Here is an 18,850-nt window from a genome sequence, read left to right on the forward strand (position 1 = left end):
GTGGCTTGTAACCCATGTGGTGAAGTGGAGCAGTTGCTTACGTTGAGGTGTGTGCATGTGGGCACTTAGTGTGTTACTATGTTGCACAGTTCAGTTGCGTGCAGTTTTGTGCTTTCACCTAGCCTTTCTCATTGATAGAACTGCATGTAAGTGAAAGTGAAATTGGAATTATGCCCAAAATTTTCCTCACTCTGTTGTATTGGAAGAAACTTGTCTTTTCTTTTGTATAAAAGAATACATTTTGTTAAGGCAGAACTGACTATATACACATATATGTGCCTTTATGCAAATGTTATGCCAATAACTCTCCATACGGTGCACTCCTGCAGCTTTTGCACTTAAATTTTTTACTTAGCGTCTCTTTGAGCTTTTCCCATACATCACATAGGTACTAATATTTTATAAAAATGACATTTCAAGCACTGAGATAATTAAATGACCTCCAAAATACTTGCATTGTTTTACACTACTACCACCATACTTCTTAAACCCTGGCAAATATTGCCTTTTATCAAATTTATTAATTTATACCAACCCAGTAGTTAAACTTCACATCTCTCTTCCCACCGCCAACACATAATCATGCTGACAGGAAAAGAAGCTTTAAAACGTGAAACAGCTGAGAGGTACTGCAATGGGAAAAAATGAAATACAGTGGGTATGTGAAAAAGCATAAGAAAACCCTATTAAAAATGGAGCAGAAAGAATTTGACTCTCTGCTTATTTTTTTTTTACCTTTGCGAATACAGCTTATCCACTTTATGAGATAAGATACTGAGTTGACCCTGTTACGATTCCGTCTATCACTCTAGCTAGTTGACATCTGCAAAAAAATGCAGTTTACACTGTTAATCCATTCACTTCAGCAAAAACACGCCTAGGGGCATCAGATGCTTCTGTTTATCGGTATTGGGATCCATGGCCCCGACAGGCTGAGAAGACACAGCTGATCCGGGTAATGTGATGGCTTCAACACTGGAGTCCGGGGCCTCTGAATGCAAAAGCTATAGAAATTGAGGCTCATGCAGGTGTCAGATGTTCTCCTGTTAAGAGGTTGGCAGTGAACAAAACTGCTTCCAGCTGGGCACATTACTACACAGGGAAGCCATAATGATTTAATAATTAAATCATATTGGCTTATGATCATTGTTCTTATTAGGAGATATCACTGCTTTGGTATGATTTATTGTGTGAAACTGAATTTTCATATAAACAGTGTGATTTACATTTGTATATAATATATACTTGGATATCTACCTGTCCATCTATCTATCTATATGTCTCCAAATTAGAATGACTTATTGAAAGTAATCACCAAAAAATAGCATGGGATATTGATGTAAAGATGCAAAGATATTTAAGGAAACATAGAAATCATAAAGATGAATGTAACGTCGCCTTTTCAGATTCAGTTATTTGTTTTTATTTTAAAAATAAAAGGAGGAAAACATTAACAGACAGACAACATTTTACAAAATAGCAAAAGAACAGTACAGACAATACGGAGTTACAAACAAAGTGGTAGGGAATTAACAATGCTTGTTGTATTACACATTGATATCTTCAAAGTGGTTTCTCATGAAAACAGACACAGACATGCAATACTGATCAACCAAGGACTCATTGACAGTTTCTTTTAGCAAAGAAATAGAAGACAGTAGAACAACTATGTTAACTATCCTGCATATACATACATACAAAATTTCTACTTCTTTCCCTTCTCTTTTCCCACATCCCAGTTGCCCTTTACCCTTGAGTACTTTCCTATCATTTCACAATGTCTATCATACCTCCGAGTTTAAATTAACTCTTTCAGGTTTTACACTAGTGAAACAATGCGGTGCTTGGACATATATGTTTGATTTATTTCACTTATGAGTATGGTCTCTAGTTGTGACCATTTACCTATAAAACCCTTGAGTTTATCTTTCTTTACAGCTGAGTAATATTCCATTATATAAAAGTACCACAATTTTCTTATCCAACCCTCGGTGGATGGACATTTGAGTTGCTTCCACATTTTAGCAATTACAAATTGTGCTGCTATGAACATAGGTGCACATATATCACTGTGATATGATGTTTTCAGATCTTCTGGGAAAATACCCAGCAGAGGGATAGCTGGGTTGAATGGGACCTCTAGACCTAGTTTTCTGAGGAATCTCCAAACTGATTTCCACAGTGGTTTCACCAGTCTGCATTCCCACCAGCAGTGGAGAAGGGTTCCTATTTCTCCTCGCCAGGCATTTGTTATTGGTTGATTTCTTAATGCTAGCCATTCTTACTGGGGTAAGGTGGAATCTCAGTGTTGTTTTAATTTGTAGATTCAGTTATTTTCAATGCATTTTCCTTTATTTGAAAGCAGCAAGAAGAGAGAATTACTAGCTGAATCAACCTGTTTGCAGTTAGGTTTTGTACACTTTGTAATTTCAAACTATATTATTAATAAAGTATATAAAATTACATTTATATAAAAGACTTATGAAATCAACATTTCACTTCTAAGGAACTCACTTACTTGGGTCACTTTAACTCATAAAAAGAACTTTCAGTTTCATGAGACCTAGAGCAGCTCCTCTGAAGCAGGCAAGAACTTTGAGGACAGTTCTCCTCTCTCTCCCTCTCTCCTTCCTTCCCTCTCTCCCGCCTTAGCCACCCTCTGTCCACTTGTCATGACTTGTAAGTGCAACTCCTAGGATCAACCCAGAGTGCAAAATTCGGTGGTGAGTTGCAAGGGCAAAGCCAAGCATTTCTCCCACTAATCTATACCGGGGCTGGCTACATGACTTGCAGGTGCCAGTGCAAAATGAAAATGCAAGGCCTCTTGTGCAGAAAGCAGAATAGATTGCCACTTTAGTCCCTGAAGGTACTAAAATATAAAGCTTTCTCTTGTCTTTCATGACATCTCTCTTTTGATTTGTTATAGTATTTTTATTTGCTATTTGCTACTGCTACAAGAAAACTGAAATTTTGTATCATTAGCATGAATTTTTCCATTCATCTTTATATTCTATAATGCAGGTTTTAGTGCAAATTCAAGAGCATTTAACATGCATATGGAATTGTCAAAATGACACAGTTTGCATTTTTTAGCTTATGCATGCATATATATTTTTTTCCTTACTAGCGAGTTAGAAAAGCTCTACAGAAGGAGCTCAGCCATTTTCATTTTACTTCTTAATACATATACAGTCTATCAACACTTGCTACTTTCAGCACACTGATGAGTAAGGGAAGGCTGAAAGAAAAAGAAATTATGGACTTCCCTTTCCCTTTCCTTCTATGTTATCATTTCAGTATAAGAGGTTAGCAAACATATGGAAGTAATAGGAGAGAGGATATGACAGGGATCATTCAGCTTCTGAAAACACCATTTCCTTCTTTCAGTGATACAAATTTTGGTTTGCACGGAAAGCACGGCCTCTTGGAACTGTCAAAGCCCCAGCTCACTCAGTTCTGAGGAACATGCTTATCTTATACTCTGTGTCTCAACAAACCCCCGTGCATTGTGGGCCTGCCACGATCCTGAGTTCCTAGAAGGAATCACTAGTGGTATATGCCAGCTTGGCACCTAGGATCTGCACATATCCTGTGTGTTTCCTCTATTCCCACACATATTCCATTGTCCTCTCAGACTCTGTTTACAAAATACAAACTCATAGATTAAATTCTTAAGAATTTTAAGACAGTGACAGTAGAGCATTAAATCAAGTGTGGAGTACTCCTGCATGTGGGGGCTTGTCTGGTTGCATGGGTCACGTGTCCACGAAGCCAGGCCCTCTCTGCATCAGGGGAAATTACTGGCAGCCTGAAGGCTCATGTGCATGTAGTGTATAGCGGGACCAAGTTCGAAGCAGGCTGGACACTGCCAGTACTATATCTGTGCAAAATGGTGTCTTGAAATGCTTCCAGTGTATTAATATTACCTTTGGACAACCGAATTGCTTAGTTGGCCTCCCAGTCCCAAAAGAAGAGGTCTTTCGGCGGGGTACCTAGAAGCTCCCAGCTGCAGCAGGAACCATGGACTCATCACTGAATCAGTGTTTCTGTATCCCTTAAAAGTTTTTGTTTGTCTTCCTCTTAGGATTTCCAGCAGGAGAGCTCCAGAAGCCTTTCTTTTGGGGAACAGAATATCCTCGGTGAGTAAATTAATAAGGAAACCAATTATTGACCAATTAGGAGGAAGAGCATGCTGCTTTGGCAAAGGACAGAATATAAAGTCAGAGAAGTGAAGTCAGTGAAAGTTTAGCAGATATAGGGGCATGGAACCTAGTGTGGGTTGGCTCTACTCTTACTATTTTGAGTCTTTTAATTTTCTACTAGGTCTTTGTTTCCTGTTCTTCATTGTTAAGGTGTCTAAGGTGTATAACTACACTGGAAGGCAAACTTATACATAGATCTTTTTAATTTTTACACATTTATTCACTTGAAGGATTGTTGTAGATGCAATGTTCTAAAATCTTTCCAGGCGAAGAAGCAGTATGAGAAATGTGTTTAGAGAAAGACAGAGTCCAGTTGGGCTGTCCCAAACGGTATATGAAGGGAAGTAGTGGAAAGTAGTCTGCAGAAGAAGGTTGGAGTCTGATATTAGATGAGAACCTTGGATGCTAAAAAGCAGTAGAAAATCTTGAAGTTTTTAAGCAGGTAAGATAATCAAATATGTCTTTAGAAATATTACTTGTGTAGTTACAGAGTAGGTCAAAATAGTTCCTGAATATAGGATTACCAGTTCAAAAGCTATTAATAACAGCCGATTATAGATTTATATAATTCAGAATTTCCATATATAATAAGAATTCTTATAATATTCATTGCCAGTAACATCACCACTTTTATTATATGCCTGTGTGTTCTGGTGCCTTAATGCGTGAGCAACTGTGTCTTGATTTTGCAAGTTGAATGTCCTGTGTTTTGCTTTGGATATATGACAACTTTCCTATGATCATTGAGGTTAAAAAAGATATGGGATTGCATAATTATAGAAATAAGATAAATACAGTGGCGGTGTTTTGATTTGGGATTCTCTAGTAGAAGAGCCTGTGATAAGGATTCAAGTTCTCTCGGGAGGTGGTACCAGAAAACACAAGCAGAGGAGAGAGGAAGTGAGACAGAGAAGGAAGGAAGCCAATGAATTGTGTCCTATGAGTCTTTTGTGGCTGCCGAAATGAATTACCACAAACTTGGCTTAAACATTGCAGGAACTTACTAGAGTATAGCTTCTGTAATCCAACCTGGCTCTCACTAGGCTAAAATCAAGGTGTCCACGGGGCTGCTTTCCTTTGGGGAAACTCTAGGGAAAAATTCTATTTCCTTAGCTTTTCTAGCCTTTGGAGGCAGCCTGTATTTCGTGCTCTATACTCTTCTTTCTCTGTCTTCAAAGCTCCATAGTCCCATCACACTTTGAATCTCACCTTTTGTCCCTCTCTCCTACTTTTAAAAATCCTTGGGGTTACATTGGGCCCACCCAGATAATCCAGGATAATCTATGTTTTAAGGTCCGCTGATTAACAACTTTACCTTTTCTTTGTCATGTGATATAACCTGTTCACAGGTTCCAGGGAATAGCAAGCACATGGACATCTTTTGGGGGCCATTATTCTACAGTACTTACCACATGTGTATTACAAAAAACCAGTTATCACCATGGGCAACTGGAACTCAGCCTCGCTAGTGAACTATAGAATGGGCTTTACAGTGATCCCACCTCAGGGACAAGGAAGCCTGAGTATTTACCCTCCAAGTCACAATCTATCATTGCCTGAGGCCTGCTATGAGGGGCCTTGAGTCTGTGGCAGTGCCCAGCCTACACTAAGAGATCTCTATTCACTGGAGAAAATCCTTAGGCAACTACTTTCAGGAGCTGGGAGTTGAAAACTATCAAATTGCGGTGCTCAGAAATGCTGAGTGCTGCAGGGACATAGGCAGGCAGCAGTGAAGGCTACTGTGAGAGATCACCAGAGTTAGAACAAATGAAAATTCTAGGTTTGTATATAATAAAATCCACTGATACCATCCTAGGTGTCAGCTGTAGTTTTTTAGCATTTAGATATTTGCAATTAATTTTCCCTATGTTTAAGATTAGTTATATATGCGTATATTTCCATAAAATTAAAGATTTAGGTTAATTATTCTTTAAGGTAGGTCCCTTCAAACTAAAAAAGGCCTTAGAATTCTTTTATTCTGCTTATCATTAACAATTTAACTGAGTTTATACTACTGTGATTATGTCACTGGACTTGAAAAATAGTTTGGTTAGGTTTAGAAGTTATTGATGCAATGATTTGTTTATTGGATTTATAAACATGACTTCCTGAAATAATTGTCAAAATCATAGAAACTTAAGAATTAATATTAGTTATCTATTAGTTTTACATTAGGTTGACCCATAGTTGAGACTTGAGTGGGACAGAGATTTGTATTTTTTTCCTAAAGAGTTCTGTGTGTTTACCAAGGCCATCTATCTAGTAAGCTAGCCACTCAGTGAAGAGCTATTATCTGTTGGGTACTTGGCATTGGCATTTAGAGATGCCGGATATATGGGAATCTCAGTCTAGTCAAATGGCTACCTACCCATTCATCCATCTGTTCTGCCTTAATTCGTAGATGGCCACCATGAACCAAGGGAGTGGGTATTATTTTTACTAACATTGGTCAGCTTAGCTCTCACTTGAGCAGTAGGTCTAATTATTAGGACACGAACAAGCCAAATTAATTCCAGAAGACTCAGGATTGTAAATAGTATAAAGAGAACATTTCTCAAAGTGTCTGTTTCATGAAATAGTAATAGAGGTAAGACATTGTTCTCTTCCCTCTGTTTTGGAGAATCCCAGTATGGATCAGCATAAATGTTCACAAGAAGTTGTATGATAAAGAAACCTATTTGAATATATTCAGCCTAGATGTTCCTAAGCTCTTTTCCCTAAATTTTTGGAAATGCCAGTCTAGAGGTTATGATTTAAAAATAAGAATTTAAAGACCTTAGGGGGCATTTAAGGGTGGAACCTCATGACTGTTTTCATATATTCAAGGGAAAATTAAGGTGACAGAATGATTTATTATGTTCAGGAGAGTCAGCAGGTGTTTAACTAGAGACTGCACTGGGCCATTACATTGGAGACACAGGAAAGAAAATTTAGATCATCGGGGAGAGCTGTTTTATTTAAAAACAACCAAAAAGGGAATGGGCTACCTAAGAAGGTGATCAGCCCCTGGCCATTGGAAATGTCCAAGCTAAAGTCTTAGGATCATTTGAATAGGTTTTTGTGGAGAGACTCATGACTCTAGTAGGGAGTTAAGCTAGATGACCATAAAGCCACTTCCAAGTTGGAGATTTTTATGATTTTATAAAGAAGACATAAAGGTAGCCCTTACTTGACACCAAAATGAAATCATGGTGAGCCAAGACAGCATATAGACATATGTTTAACACATCAGATAGTAAGAACAAAAGAGAAACTGAGTAGGTAGTAAAATTGTTATGTTCTCCATTTTATTTTTGGAAGTCTTCCAAAAATTGCAGGAAGTCTTCCAGTTTCTGGCCAGCCAGTTGCATTTTAAGAGGCACATGAGTTTATTTTTATATGACACGCTAATTTAAATAACGCCCATTGATAAAATGAAGGATGTGAATTTAATATTATGAAACATTATCATTTTAAGGCTTAGTCATACAGAATTACAGTACTTTTTCATTGTCTCTTGTCCAAAGGAATGTAATTTTGTTGCTCAGAATTGAAACTTAAAATGATTCAATCATTTTTTTATTAGTACATATTTGCAGTGCATAATGATCACATTCATCATGGGGATTTTGTGCATGGATGTAATAAGCCTTAATGCTTTTTTGTCCTCTCCCTCTTCCCTCCCTCCAACCCAGTTTGCAAAAGCTCCTCCCAATTTGCAAAAGCTCTATTTCTATTTTTTTCTCCAGCTTTTTTCTTTTAAATCCCTTTTCCTGTCCTTCCCTCCCACCTCCCCATCTCTTGTTCACCTTTCCATTTGAAAAAGTTCTTCCTACTTCCTAATATTTATCTTTTTTTTTTTTTTTTTTAAGGGGAGGGAAAGGTTTATTTAGCTTACAGTTCATAGAGGTTTCAGTCCATATAAACTGGCTCCAAGGCAGGGTGGCACATAGCAGAGGGACAACAGTCTCAATCCTCTGTCTTGCTCCTTTTTTATACTTTGCAATTCAGTCATCATCAGCATTCTCTATTACGATTTGCAAATAGGAAGTTTGTTGGAGGATTCCCTCTTGTTTTTTTTTTTTTTTTTTTTTTTTTTTTTCTCCTGAGACAGGGTCTCTCTGTGCAGTTCAGGCTGGCCTTGAGCTCACTTTGTCTTCCACACAGATGAAGACCCAAGTACAATTTGTTGGGGTTTTTTTGTTGTTTTTTTTTTTTTTTGGTTTTTCTCCAGTAACGGGAACCAAACTCATGACCTTGCACTTGCCAGGCAGGCGCTTTTGCCGCTGAGCTAAATCCCCAGCCCCGAGGACCGAGGATTCCCTCTTAATGGACATTTATTGCACAGCAGTTCCTATAAGCTTCCATTGTTCATTCTACAAATTCATTCAGTCCACAGCACTGAATGAATGTTGTAGAGGACTGAATACTTGTTCTCGGGCCTGAGGAAATCTGGAAAAACTTAACATTGCAGGCTGCACAGTGATAGCTACTGCTGCAAAAATTAGCACTATGTAAAATGACAAGTTTGTCCCACACTGCTATGATCGCCCTATGATTGAAATGCATAATTTTACTCTTACTTCTTTAATGAAGGTTTGCAGTGATGGAAAAACAGTAGGAAGTATTTTTTTTCAAATGCAAATTACCTTCCAGGAAAGAAATAACAAACGAAAGAATTGCCACCAAGGGGAAAAATTAAATCTTACAGCACTTCCTTGGGTATAGTTGAGACAAACAATTAGCATGTTAAGGATCATTATGTCCTGTAATAACACGTTGCTTCAAAAATTTCTGTTCTTTCCAGTTATGGGTCCTATCTATTTGCTGGGTGACTTTGATGTTGCATGTCAGGAACCAACTGTGACATATTTTTAGCATAATTGCAGATCTCAAGAAGAATCTTTACAATAAGGATTTTAAATTGTCTATTGTTCTCATCCAGAGGTTAAACAACTTAAATATGTTACCTATAGATCTGCCACTTGCATGAGATGGTACAGTTAACCACTGGTTAAATCACTGCTAAATTTCTTACTGTGTACTAGGTACACATAATTTAGCAGTGAAAAAATTGACGAGAATTTGGCCTTCTTGGAAGCCATAGTTGAAAGAGAAAATTCTGGACACACAGGAATGGAAACCCCTCTGTTGATTTCTTCATATATGTATATTCTGTTTCAGTTCTTTACTGCTACATAGCAAAGCACCATCAAGCAACAATTTATGGGTTCATGATTCTGCAAGCTAAAATAGCTTGTCCCTCCTGCCTGTGGTGCTGACTGGGATAACTCCATAGGGCTGGGAGATCTAAGAGAATGACGGAAAACCTTTTAGAGACCAAGTGCCCAGACTGCAATCCCAAACCTACTTGTTTATCTTAAAGTGCCAACACTGCAATTAAACCTGAATACTGAGGTTTTAGCTTAGAAAAAACAACTCATACTTTAACAGCTTTTGTTTTAAAAGAAAAACACAGTAATACCTGTGCCACAGGTTTGCCACTTCTGATCTAAGGTAACTTCGCTCACACACTGAGTTGGCTTTAATGAGTAGGATCTGGCAGAGCCTTTCTTTTTTTTCCATCAGAGTTTCTCAGCTTTTGGAATCTCTCCCTGGCTTCACCTGGTCTCTTTCCTTCCAAATGCATAGTCAAATTTCTTTTCATTGTAGCTAACTTCTGAAAGTACAGAAAATGCACACTGCAAAGGCTCTTAAGGCCGAGGCCCAGGAGTGACACCTGGCCCCTTCCACAGTATTCTGTTGATCACAAGTGCCAAGGCCATTCCAGATTCAAGAGCGAGGAAACAGATCACCCCTGGATGGGAGGTAGAATTGTTGGTGGCCACAACTGTACATAATCTGCCTGCTTCTTCATAGGAAAAGAGAAGTAAATAATGTAATGCCTTTTCCAAATCTGATTAGGGCTTCACAGTCTTTGCACTCAGTTGTCAGCTTGTTTGCCGCACTAACAGAGGAATATGATTTTGAAAACAGAGTGGTTGTAATCTCTGCTCCAGTCCTTTTTATGACTACATTTGGAAAACAATTTAACTTCTAAGATTATGACTGTCCAAAGTTCCCAGATAACAACATCGCCAGGATGTATATAGAATCATAGAAACCTTAAGAATTAGAAAGGACTCTTTCAAAATCTCTTTCTGAAGCCTAATTTCACAGTGTGGGACACTAAGTCATATACAAGGTTACAGTGACAATGTTAGAATTTATCCATTGTTCAGTTCAATTAGAAGGGTATGTTTAGATAATTTGTTCTGTAGTTTTATGGATATGGTAATTAGATTGTTATGGTTAGTAGAAAACAGATTATCTTGGCTTTTCATTTAAAAATTAAAGGATTATGCTCTCATATTGTTGCTTATAATTTTCTCCAAACTATGTATTTATGACAGATCTCTGAGTTATGGTGCTATAGGAGTAATTGTTGGGCATGAATTTACACATGGATTTGATAATAATGGTAAGTACCAGTTCATTTTGTAAGCTGCTGTTTTTATAGCAATGCTGACTATATGGGTATTAATTGTTGCTATTATCTTTCATAGCACCATCTTTATAGACTGAAGATTATACAAAGCAATATGATTGCCGATTGAAAACTTTCCTCCATCTCTTGCTATAACAAGTAAACAATTATTGTAATAAGTAAACAATTCCTGTTAGTGATTGAGTACAATTTAAAAAATGACTTTATATTTTCAATGAAATTAAGTTTCCTTTTAGATCAGGATTGCTGCAGTTACCACAGTAGTTACAGAGATTGCGTTATCACTTCTCTATTTTGTCATTTTTTTTGATTCACCATCTTGAGATGTTCTTCCTGGAGGTGTGAGTTCTGCCCCAAAGATGACTGTACGTGCTGCACTGCCAAGTTAGGCCTCTGGAGCTTGGCTGACTGGTTCTTTTTATGCAATTTCAAGGATTACACAATGCTTAACCTCTATTTTTCTTTTTTTGGTTTTTCTCCGGTACCGGGAACCGAACTCACGACCTTGCGCTTGCCAGGCAGGCGCTTTTGCCGCTGAGCTAAATCCCCAGCCCCTCTATTTTTCTTTATATTAGCCTATATTCGAATTGGTTTTAAAAAGGCTATACTTTCCTAATCATGCACAATATGTAATATACTCTGTATCCTTATATGGTTAAGCAAAAGAACATAATAGAGCCTAAACTAAAGAAATGATTGCCTTTGAGAGTCCTTGTTTTTAATCAGCACTCCTTTAACTTTGGACTATTATTGGAAAACCACAGAATCCTCTGAAGCTTATGAATTAACAGTGAATTATTATCACATCTCCATCCACACAGTGATTTATAGGCTGCCTCAAGAACCCAGCTGACCCAAGACAATATTGTCTTAAAGGAGATCTCTTTCTCTCATGTATGTAGTATCAAGTATGATGCTGACTCCTGGGCCAGAGATCCTTGGGGCTCTTTCTTCTTGTCATTTCTTCCTGCACCCGCCATTGGCCTTTAAGCACATAGTGTTTTGCTCCCCTCTGTAAAATGTTGCTGTCTTGCAGTCATCTGACTCCCCAGAGCTAGACTCTACCTTTGAATGTTTGATTTATCTGAGGAGAGTTCTGACTAAGAAAGAAAAGCAAGTGGTGCTTGTCTTAGTTACTTTTTATCACCAGAACACAGCACCCAACACCCACAACTAAAAGGAGGAGAGGTTTATTTTGGCTCACAGTTTCAGGGTATATGGTCCTAAGGCTGGTTCCAAGGCAGAAAAGGCATAGTAGCAAGGTGTGGTGGGGGGAAAGCTGCTTACGTTATGACAATCAGAAAGCAGAAAAAGAAGAGAGGAGCTGAGGAGGGAAATATACCCTTCCAGGTCATTTCTCCAGTGACCCCTCTCCAGCCAGGCCTTATCTTCTAATAGCAAATAAGCTATGAATGCATTGGTGGCTTAATCCACAGTTGAGTGTAGCACTCCCAGGATGCACTCCCCTTCCAAATACTCCACCCTGAACACAGGAGTTCTTGAGGGGATATTCTAGATCTACACCATAACGGTGTTCAATGGTTTCTGAACCTTTCCTCCTAGGAAAGTTAAGTAACATTCTCCCATAACACCATCTGGAGGCCTTCTGGCATCTCCCCCGTATAACAGAATTTAATGATGGCAGGTGGTGACTGCTTGTTACAGTATTCCAGGCAGTGGTGGCACTAACATGCACCCTTGCTGGAGAGCTTTGGGTTGTTCCAGTCAATGTCTTTGCACAGGGGGCTTTCCTCTAAGCTCCTTCTTGTAAACTTTCCTTCTTAGGAAACTGTTGCTTAGGGCGCATTCTTGTAGATTCTTTGCATAATTAAATTTAATGCATGCCCCTGACTCCAGTTGTAACCTTGAATATAGAAGATAGTCTGGATACACCCAAACTACTGTTCTGAAGGTTGTACAGAAAATGAAAAGTGAGTGAGCGAGTAGCAAGAAATCATGTATAACTAATCTTTTCTCCCCATTGTGTTCTGGAGATTTCCATTATTGTTCCAAGTTCTCTTTTTAGATCAACCATCCTTGTCTAAGGAGGACAGATGGGTCTTCCATCCACACTGATGACTATGGAATGATTCATAACAGAGGTTTTATGTGTCTCTTGGCTCCTGGCAACTTGGAGGAAACAGATTCCTATACGGCTGAGTCAGGGTGTATGGTCCTATGGTGTGGATGACTCACTGGGGTCTATTCCTATGGATTGTTTGGAATTTCACTGGCAGTCATACTCTGGCTTTCTCCATGGGCTTCTTGAATGAAGCCATTTTATTTTATGATCCAGAGAACATTTCAGGTCAGATCAGGTAAAATCATAGAATCCAAAATTGGATAAGACTGGTGCATATATTAAACTGATGAATCTCATTGACCCTCAGAAGGAAAGAACTTCCTCAATCCTTTCCTTCTTTTTTCCTTTTTCTACAATTAACCTGTGACACTGGACAGAATGCAGGAGCCATTCTCGGGAAGAGCGTTCCCTGCACTTGTGACTGCATTTTGAAAGTTTGTCCAGAGGAGGGAAGAGAAAAATAAATACTTGCATTTCCACAAATAATACAAATGTTTCTTAACTTTCCTTTTTGCTAGGTAGAAAATATGATAAAAATGGGAACTTAGATCCTTGGTGGTCTATGGACTCAGAAGAAAAGTTTAAAGAAAAAACTAAGTGCATGATTAACCAGTATAGCAACTATTATTGGAAGAAAGCTGGCTTAAATGTGAGTATGACTGTATTAAGGGGCCATCTTGTGGGACATTTTTTCCTTATTTGGATGTTTGCTTCCTTTAGATCACTGGTTTTCAAAATGGGCTTCTGAGATCAAGGACACTGGCCTTCCCCGGGAACTTGTTATAGATGCAAGCTCTTCAGTCTTACACTATACCCACTGAATTAGATTTTTTATAGGTGCAACCTGATAATCTGGAAGTCTTTTCACAAGTCCTCGGAAGATTCTGAGATAAGCTGAAATTTGAGAATCATGGACCTTCGTATTAGTTTGTTTTCCAAGATTCAGATTGATGCCAAAAATGCTGTAGCAGAAACAGTCACAGTCATAGAAATATCTTATTCTACATATCATTTTTAAAAATTTCCATCCAAACTACTCCTTAGGTTTACTTCATTGACATTAAACCTCATTAATTTGAACGAACAAATCTGATAATTAATTAGGAGTTCTTAGTCACACAAATTTGAGCAAAAGAAATATATGTTTTAAAATGTGTATTTTCTATTACATTTTTATGTATATAATTTTATATAAAGGCATAAATGCAATTTGATACATGCTTTTGGTGGGTGAAATTTTGTTCCTTTCCTCCTTTGCCTTCTTCTCCATCTCCTTCCCTCATTCCTTCTAACATTTTACTTTCCCTGCCTATAATCAGTGTTAATAACCCTGATCCATTTTCCCCATGCTCATACAGACACACAGAGAACGTTAGTGGATAGTTTCCAATGGCTTTCTAGGAGTCCCTGATGTGAATGTACTATCACATAGTCAACTAATCTCTTAAGGGGTCACATGTTCCAATTATAAACATGGATGCAATAAAAACCTTCCTTATATACATATTCTTTTTCCCCACAGAATAGATCCTGGCTGTCACCAAAAGTTATAAAACTCCCTATTTTCCCAGGTGATACATGAAACAATATTTATCCGTTGAGTTATTTTCTTGCCAATTTATGACACACTTTTAAAATAGTACAGATGTTAAAATTTTGCCTATCATTTCTATGTATTTTTCCTCAAATATATTACTCATTCTTTACACTGTGTGTACACTATCTTTCAACCTACAAAATTTGAGCATTTTTATAAAATCTAAAACACTTCTGTCTCTTAAATAACTTCTGTGTTTCCATTTTTGGCCATGAAGATGTCCCCAATACCTGTATATGGATTCCTTTATCTTTTCTGAGGATTTTATTGTTTTATTATTTTACATTTAAATTTTCATGCATGTGAAATTCTATGGGGTTTAATATGAGAGGTTCCTTATATGTTTTCCCAAAAGGATAACCAGTTCATCCACAATCGTTGTTTGAAAGAAAGTTTTTTCTCCCTGAGAAAAATATTTGTCAGAAACTAGTATCCCATAAAAATATAAAATAGAATAGTGGGCACTAGAGGCTGGGAAGAAAGGAGGGAAAGTTGAGTAATGGGTAGTTAGATAAGAAGAGAAAGTTTATATGTTTTGTTACACAGTGGGGTGACTATAGCTAACCATAATGCATTGTATTCCTAAAAAGAACCAAAGGAGAGAATTTTGAATATATTCATCATGAAGAAATGATGAAGTTTAAGGTGACAGATATGCTAATTACCATGATTTGATCACAACACTTTGTATCTAAATACCACATTTTACCCCATAAATATGTATAGATATTATATGTCAAGCAAAAAATAAATTATTTGGGTTTATGAACATGGGCAAGTGACACATATGTGAAATGAGTAAATATTTCTGAACTCTAGTTAGTTGTAGGAATTAAATGAGGGGAATAACAAGCAAAATGCCTGCCATGCAGGAAGTACTCAGTAAAAGATTTTTAATATTCCTGATCCTGTGTGGCATACTCATAGGTACCACACTCCAGGAGAAAATAAAGTGAAGAATTTGGGGCTGAACAAATGATAGAAGAGCAGTTTTCTTAGAGGAGGAAAATCCATATTTCCTTATGATTATTATCTGTAGACATGGGAATTAGGCTTTTCACTTTACTGAAATAAATGCAACCCTTACACTGGTCCTGGAAGGTATACGTCTCATTAGGTATATGTATTTTACATATGAGGAAGTTGAGGCTCAGAAATTAATGGCCATGGTAGAATCTAGAATAGAGTTTAGATCTGTGTGCCTCCAGAGTACATATTCCCCTCTCCCATATATTATACTCTGGTTCTCTTGTTTTCAGTTCATTTTATACCTGGGTGATGTATAAGTAGACATTTCCTCAGCATCCATTTTCCCCAAAGTGTCATATACTGAAACTTAATTCTGACAAATATGTACCTTTGTTACAAGGACTACAGAAAAGGCATTCCTGTCTCAGCATAAGTCTACTCAACCATCAGAAAACTGCTCCAGTCTCATTCCCAAAGGAGTGTGGGTGGCTGCCTTAGTGGCCATAGAGGGCCATGCTTTAGTTTTCTGGCTTTGTGAGAGTAAGTTCTCTGTGCCTGAAGTATTTGCGATGGTAAATTAGGAGCAGCTTGGATGGGGTACTGCCGATGCCAACTGTCAGCAGGTGTTCAGCGCCTAGGCCAAGTCTAGGGCTTTCTGCTTTACTGACATGGTCCAGAGTGTGAGGAATCAGAGAAATGGGGCTATTCCTAAGCCCTCTAATTTAGACATAAAGCTTAGGATAAAGATGAAGGAGATAGATTCAAGTACGAGTGGATATAGACATAAACATCAGAAACCAGTTGGAGTCAATACTTGAGAAGGTACATAATATCAAACAAAGACCCTAGCGACAGGTGGCCTTGGGTTTGAATACCTGAGAAATGTGAACAGTTCGCTTAATCACTCTGTCTTAGGTCAGGATCACTAGAAGCATAGCCCAAGAAAGGCTGCCTTAGGTCAGTGCTTTACTGAGGAAGTAGTTTGATGAGAAACCTAAAAAGGACTCAGGAAAGCATATTGGTTTCAGAAAAGTTAAGCCTTACCCTGACCCCACAGAGCGTTCTGGAACATGAAGCGCAGCATAGAAACTATTCAGTCCTAAGAAGGGGGTGGGATTTCCATGATCTCCATGGTGACTCCTGTAAACCAAGGTCAATCTTCCTAAGGTGATAGCAGTTGGTATAAAGGGGGATCCGGTTAGGTACCAACAATATCTGCTACACATTCAGTTTTAGAACCTCACTTATTAAACAAGGACGGTGACAGTAATACTTCCCTCATAGGTCTGTAGTAAAAAAAAGAATGTAAAACAGGAATGGTAACTTTGGGGAACTAAAGCTAGGGAGGGTCCTTGGTGATTACAATAAATAATGTTTACCAAAGACTCATTTTTACCTCTTGATAGTTCTTGATACCTGTGCAATTAAGCTAGCTTGAAAGTAAACAGTTGATAGGCTCCATGGCTTGAAAGTTTAGAGAGGAGGGTATTATTTTCTTGTTGCTGCCATAACAAATTACTGTAAACTCGGTAGGTCAAAGCAACATAAATTTATTATCATACATTTCTGTATGTCAGATACCTGGTACAGTCCTCAGTGGCCTAAAATGAAGATGTTCACAGGGCTCTGTTCCTTTCTAGAGGTACTAGAGGAAAACCTGTTTCCTTGCCTTTTGTAACTTTTGGAAAACTTCGTAGCTGCCCACATTCTTTGGCTTATGGTCTCTTCTTTCTTCAAAGCCAGCAGTGGCTGGTGGAGTCCTTTCACTTTGCTTTATCCTGCCATTCACTCTCTTGCCCCCCTTTTCCTCTTATAAGGTACCTTGCAATCACATTGATCTCACTTGTATAATCCAAGATAATACCCCCCTCTCAAGATCTTTGATTTAATCATATTTTAAAAGTTGCCATTGTAAGGTAACATGTTCAGAAGTTTTAGGAGTCTGTATGTAGACACTTTTGGGAGGCCATTATTCTGCCTGATATATGGAGGTTTGCAAATTTTTCTGTAAATAATTTAGGCTTTGTAGGTTATATTGTTTAAATTGTAACTGCTAAACTCTGCCACAGTAACGAAAGAGCAACCACAGATAGTGTGTTTATGAATGGGCGTGGCTTTGTCCCACAAAACTTGATTTATGTCCACTAAAATTTGAATATAATAATTTTTATCAGCTACAAAATAGTATTCTTCTTTTGATTTTTCCCCAATCATGGAAAAATGTAAAATACACTCATACCTTGCAGTCTATACAAGAAAAAGTAGTTGGTTGGCTTTGTTTAGTGAGCTGTATTGATTTAGAATAGTTTTGTCTTAGCTCATTTAAGGTTTTAAGAAATAGTTTTCAAATGCTGGGAAGCATTTCTTCACCATGCTGGGCTGGATGTCATACATATTGCAAAACTTGACCTTGCAGTCTATACTATTTCTGTTTGACTTTTTTGCCCCAAGAGGGCTACCCTCCTTTTAATTTTTCATGGAAATTGCTGAAGGTAAAATGATAATGGCTGATCTTGAAATCTTGTTCCTGTGCAGATGGTAAATTTTTTGGAAAACAGAGACACAGAGTTAATACTCAAATTATATGAGTTAACCAGAGAAAGTAATATGTGTGTTGACATTTCTATTTTTCCCCCCATTAAACCACAGTCACTCAAAATATTGCTAATATTTTATCGGAGCAGAAAGAATTCGTGAGAATAAAGAAAAAGGTGAGAAAGTACTGTGTAGCATAGTAAAATAGAAATTATTATATTCAGGAGCACATTACTGGGGTTAGTTTGCTGTCTCACAATATATTATGACTACCTCTGATTTACTGAATGTAACTTTGTCTTTAAAATATGACACTTTTGCTTGCTATAATAGTTATGTCTCAGGGCTGGGGATTTAGCTCAGCGGCAAAGCGCCTGCCTGGCAAGCGCAAGGTTGTGAGTTCGGTTCCCGGTACCGGAGAAAAACAAAAACAAAAACAAAAAAAATAAAAAAATAAAAAAAAATAGTTATGTCTCTTGCTGAATGATAGTTGACCATGAAACATTCTTTTCTTCTTTTTTTTCCTTTCTGCTAGGTGAAGGGGAAGAGGACTCTGGGAGAAAACATTGCCGATAATGGAGGTCTGAGGGAAGCTTTTAGGGTATGCACTGTTACATTTGTTAGAATTTTAAAAATCAAAGTATAAAATTCTATATGGATGCTTACTAACACCACGGAGATGCTGTAGAGAGTTGAATATTCTAGAATATTTGTAAGTGGAATTGTATTACCCCATTGATTCTATTGCACCCTCATATAAATAGGGGTACATATCTTTCTTTTCCTTTTTGGGATACAAGGTCACCTGACATAATAATATTTGTTTTTAAGGATCACGTATTTAAGGGATAGTTTTCAGAAAATACTCTCACAATCATATCAAAGCATTCTACAGAAATCTCCTTGGGGCTAGGTACAAATGAGTTTTCCTTGTATACAGTTCTCTCTATATCCTGCATTATAATGTTCTCTTAAAA

At 37.7% G+C, this 18,850-nt stretch overlaps 1 protein-coding gene across 1 annotated transcript in view; it reads left to right on the plus strand.

Annotated features, from left to right (window-relative positions):
• Positions 1-18,850, plus strand: part of Phex (phosphate regulating endopeptidase homolog, X-linked) — a 189,540-nt gene that overhangs the window by 159,620 nt on the left and 11,070 nt on the right. Inside the window, exons 16-19 of the mRNA XM_005407827.2 lie at positions 4,085-4,139; positions 10,595-10,662; positions 13,291-13,421; positions 18,409-18,474. Coding sequence (XP_005407884.1) covers positions 4,085-4,139; positions 10,595-10,662; positions 13,291-13,421; positions 18,409-18,474 — 320 coding nt within the window. The remainder of the gene's footprint in view (positions 1-4,084; positions 4,140-10,594; positions 10,663-13,290; positions 13,422-18,408; positions 18,475-18,850) is intronic.

Source organism: Chinchilla lanigera, unplaced genomic scaffold, assembly GCF_000276665.1.
Source record: "Chinchilla lanigera isolate Chin_1 unplaced genomic scaffold, ChiLan1.0 scaffold00108, whole genome shotgun sequence".
Lineage (NCBI taxonomy): Eukaryota > Metazoa > Chordata > Mammalia > Rodentia > Chinchillidae > Chinchilla > Chinchilla lanigera.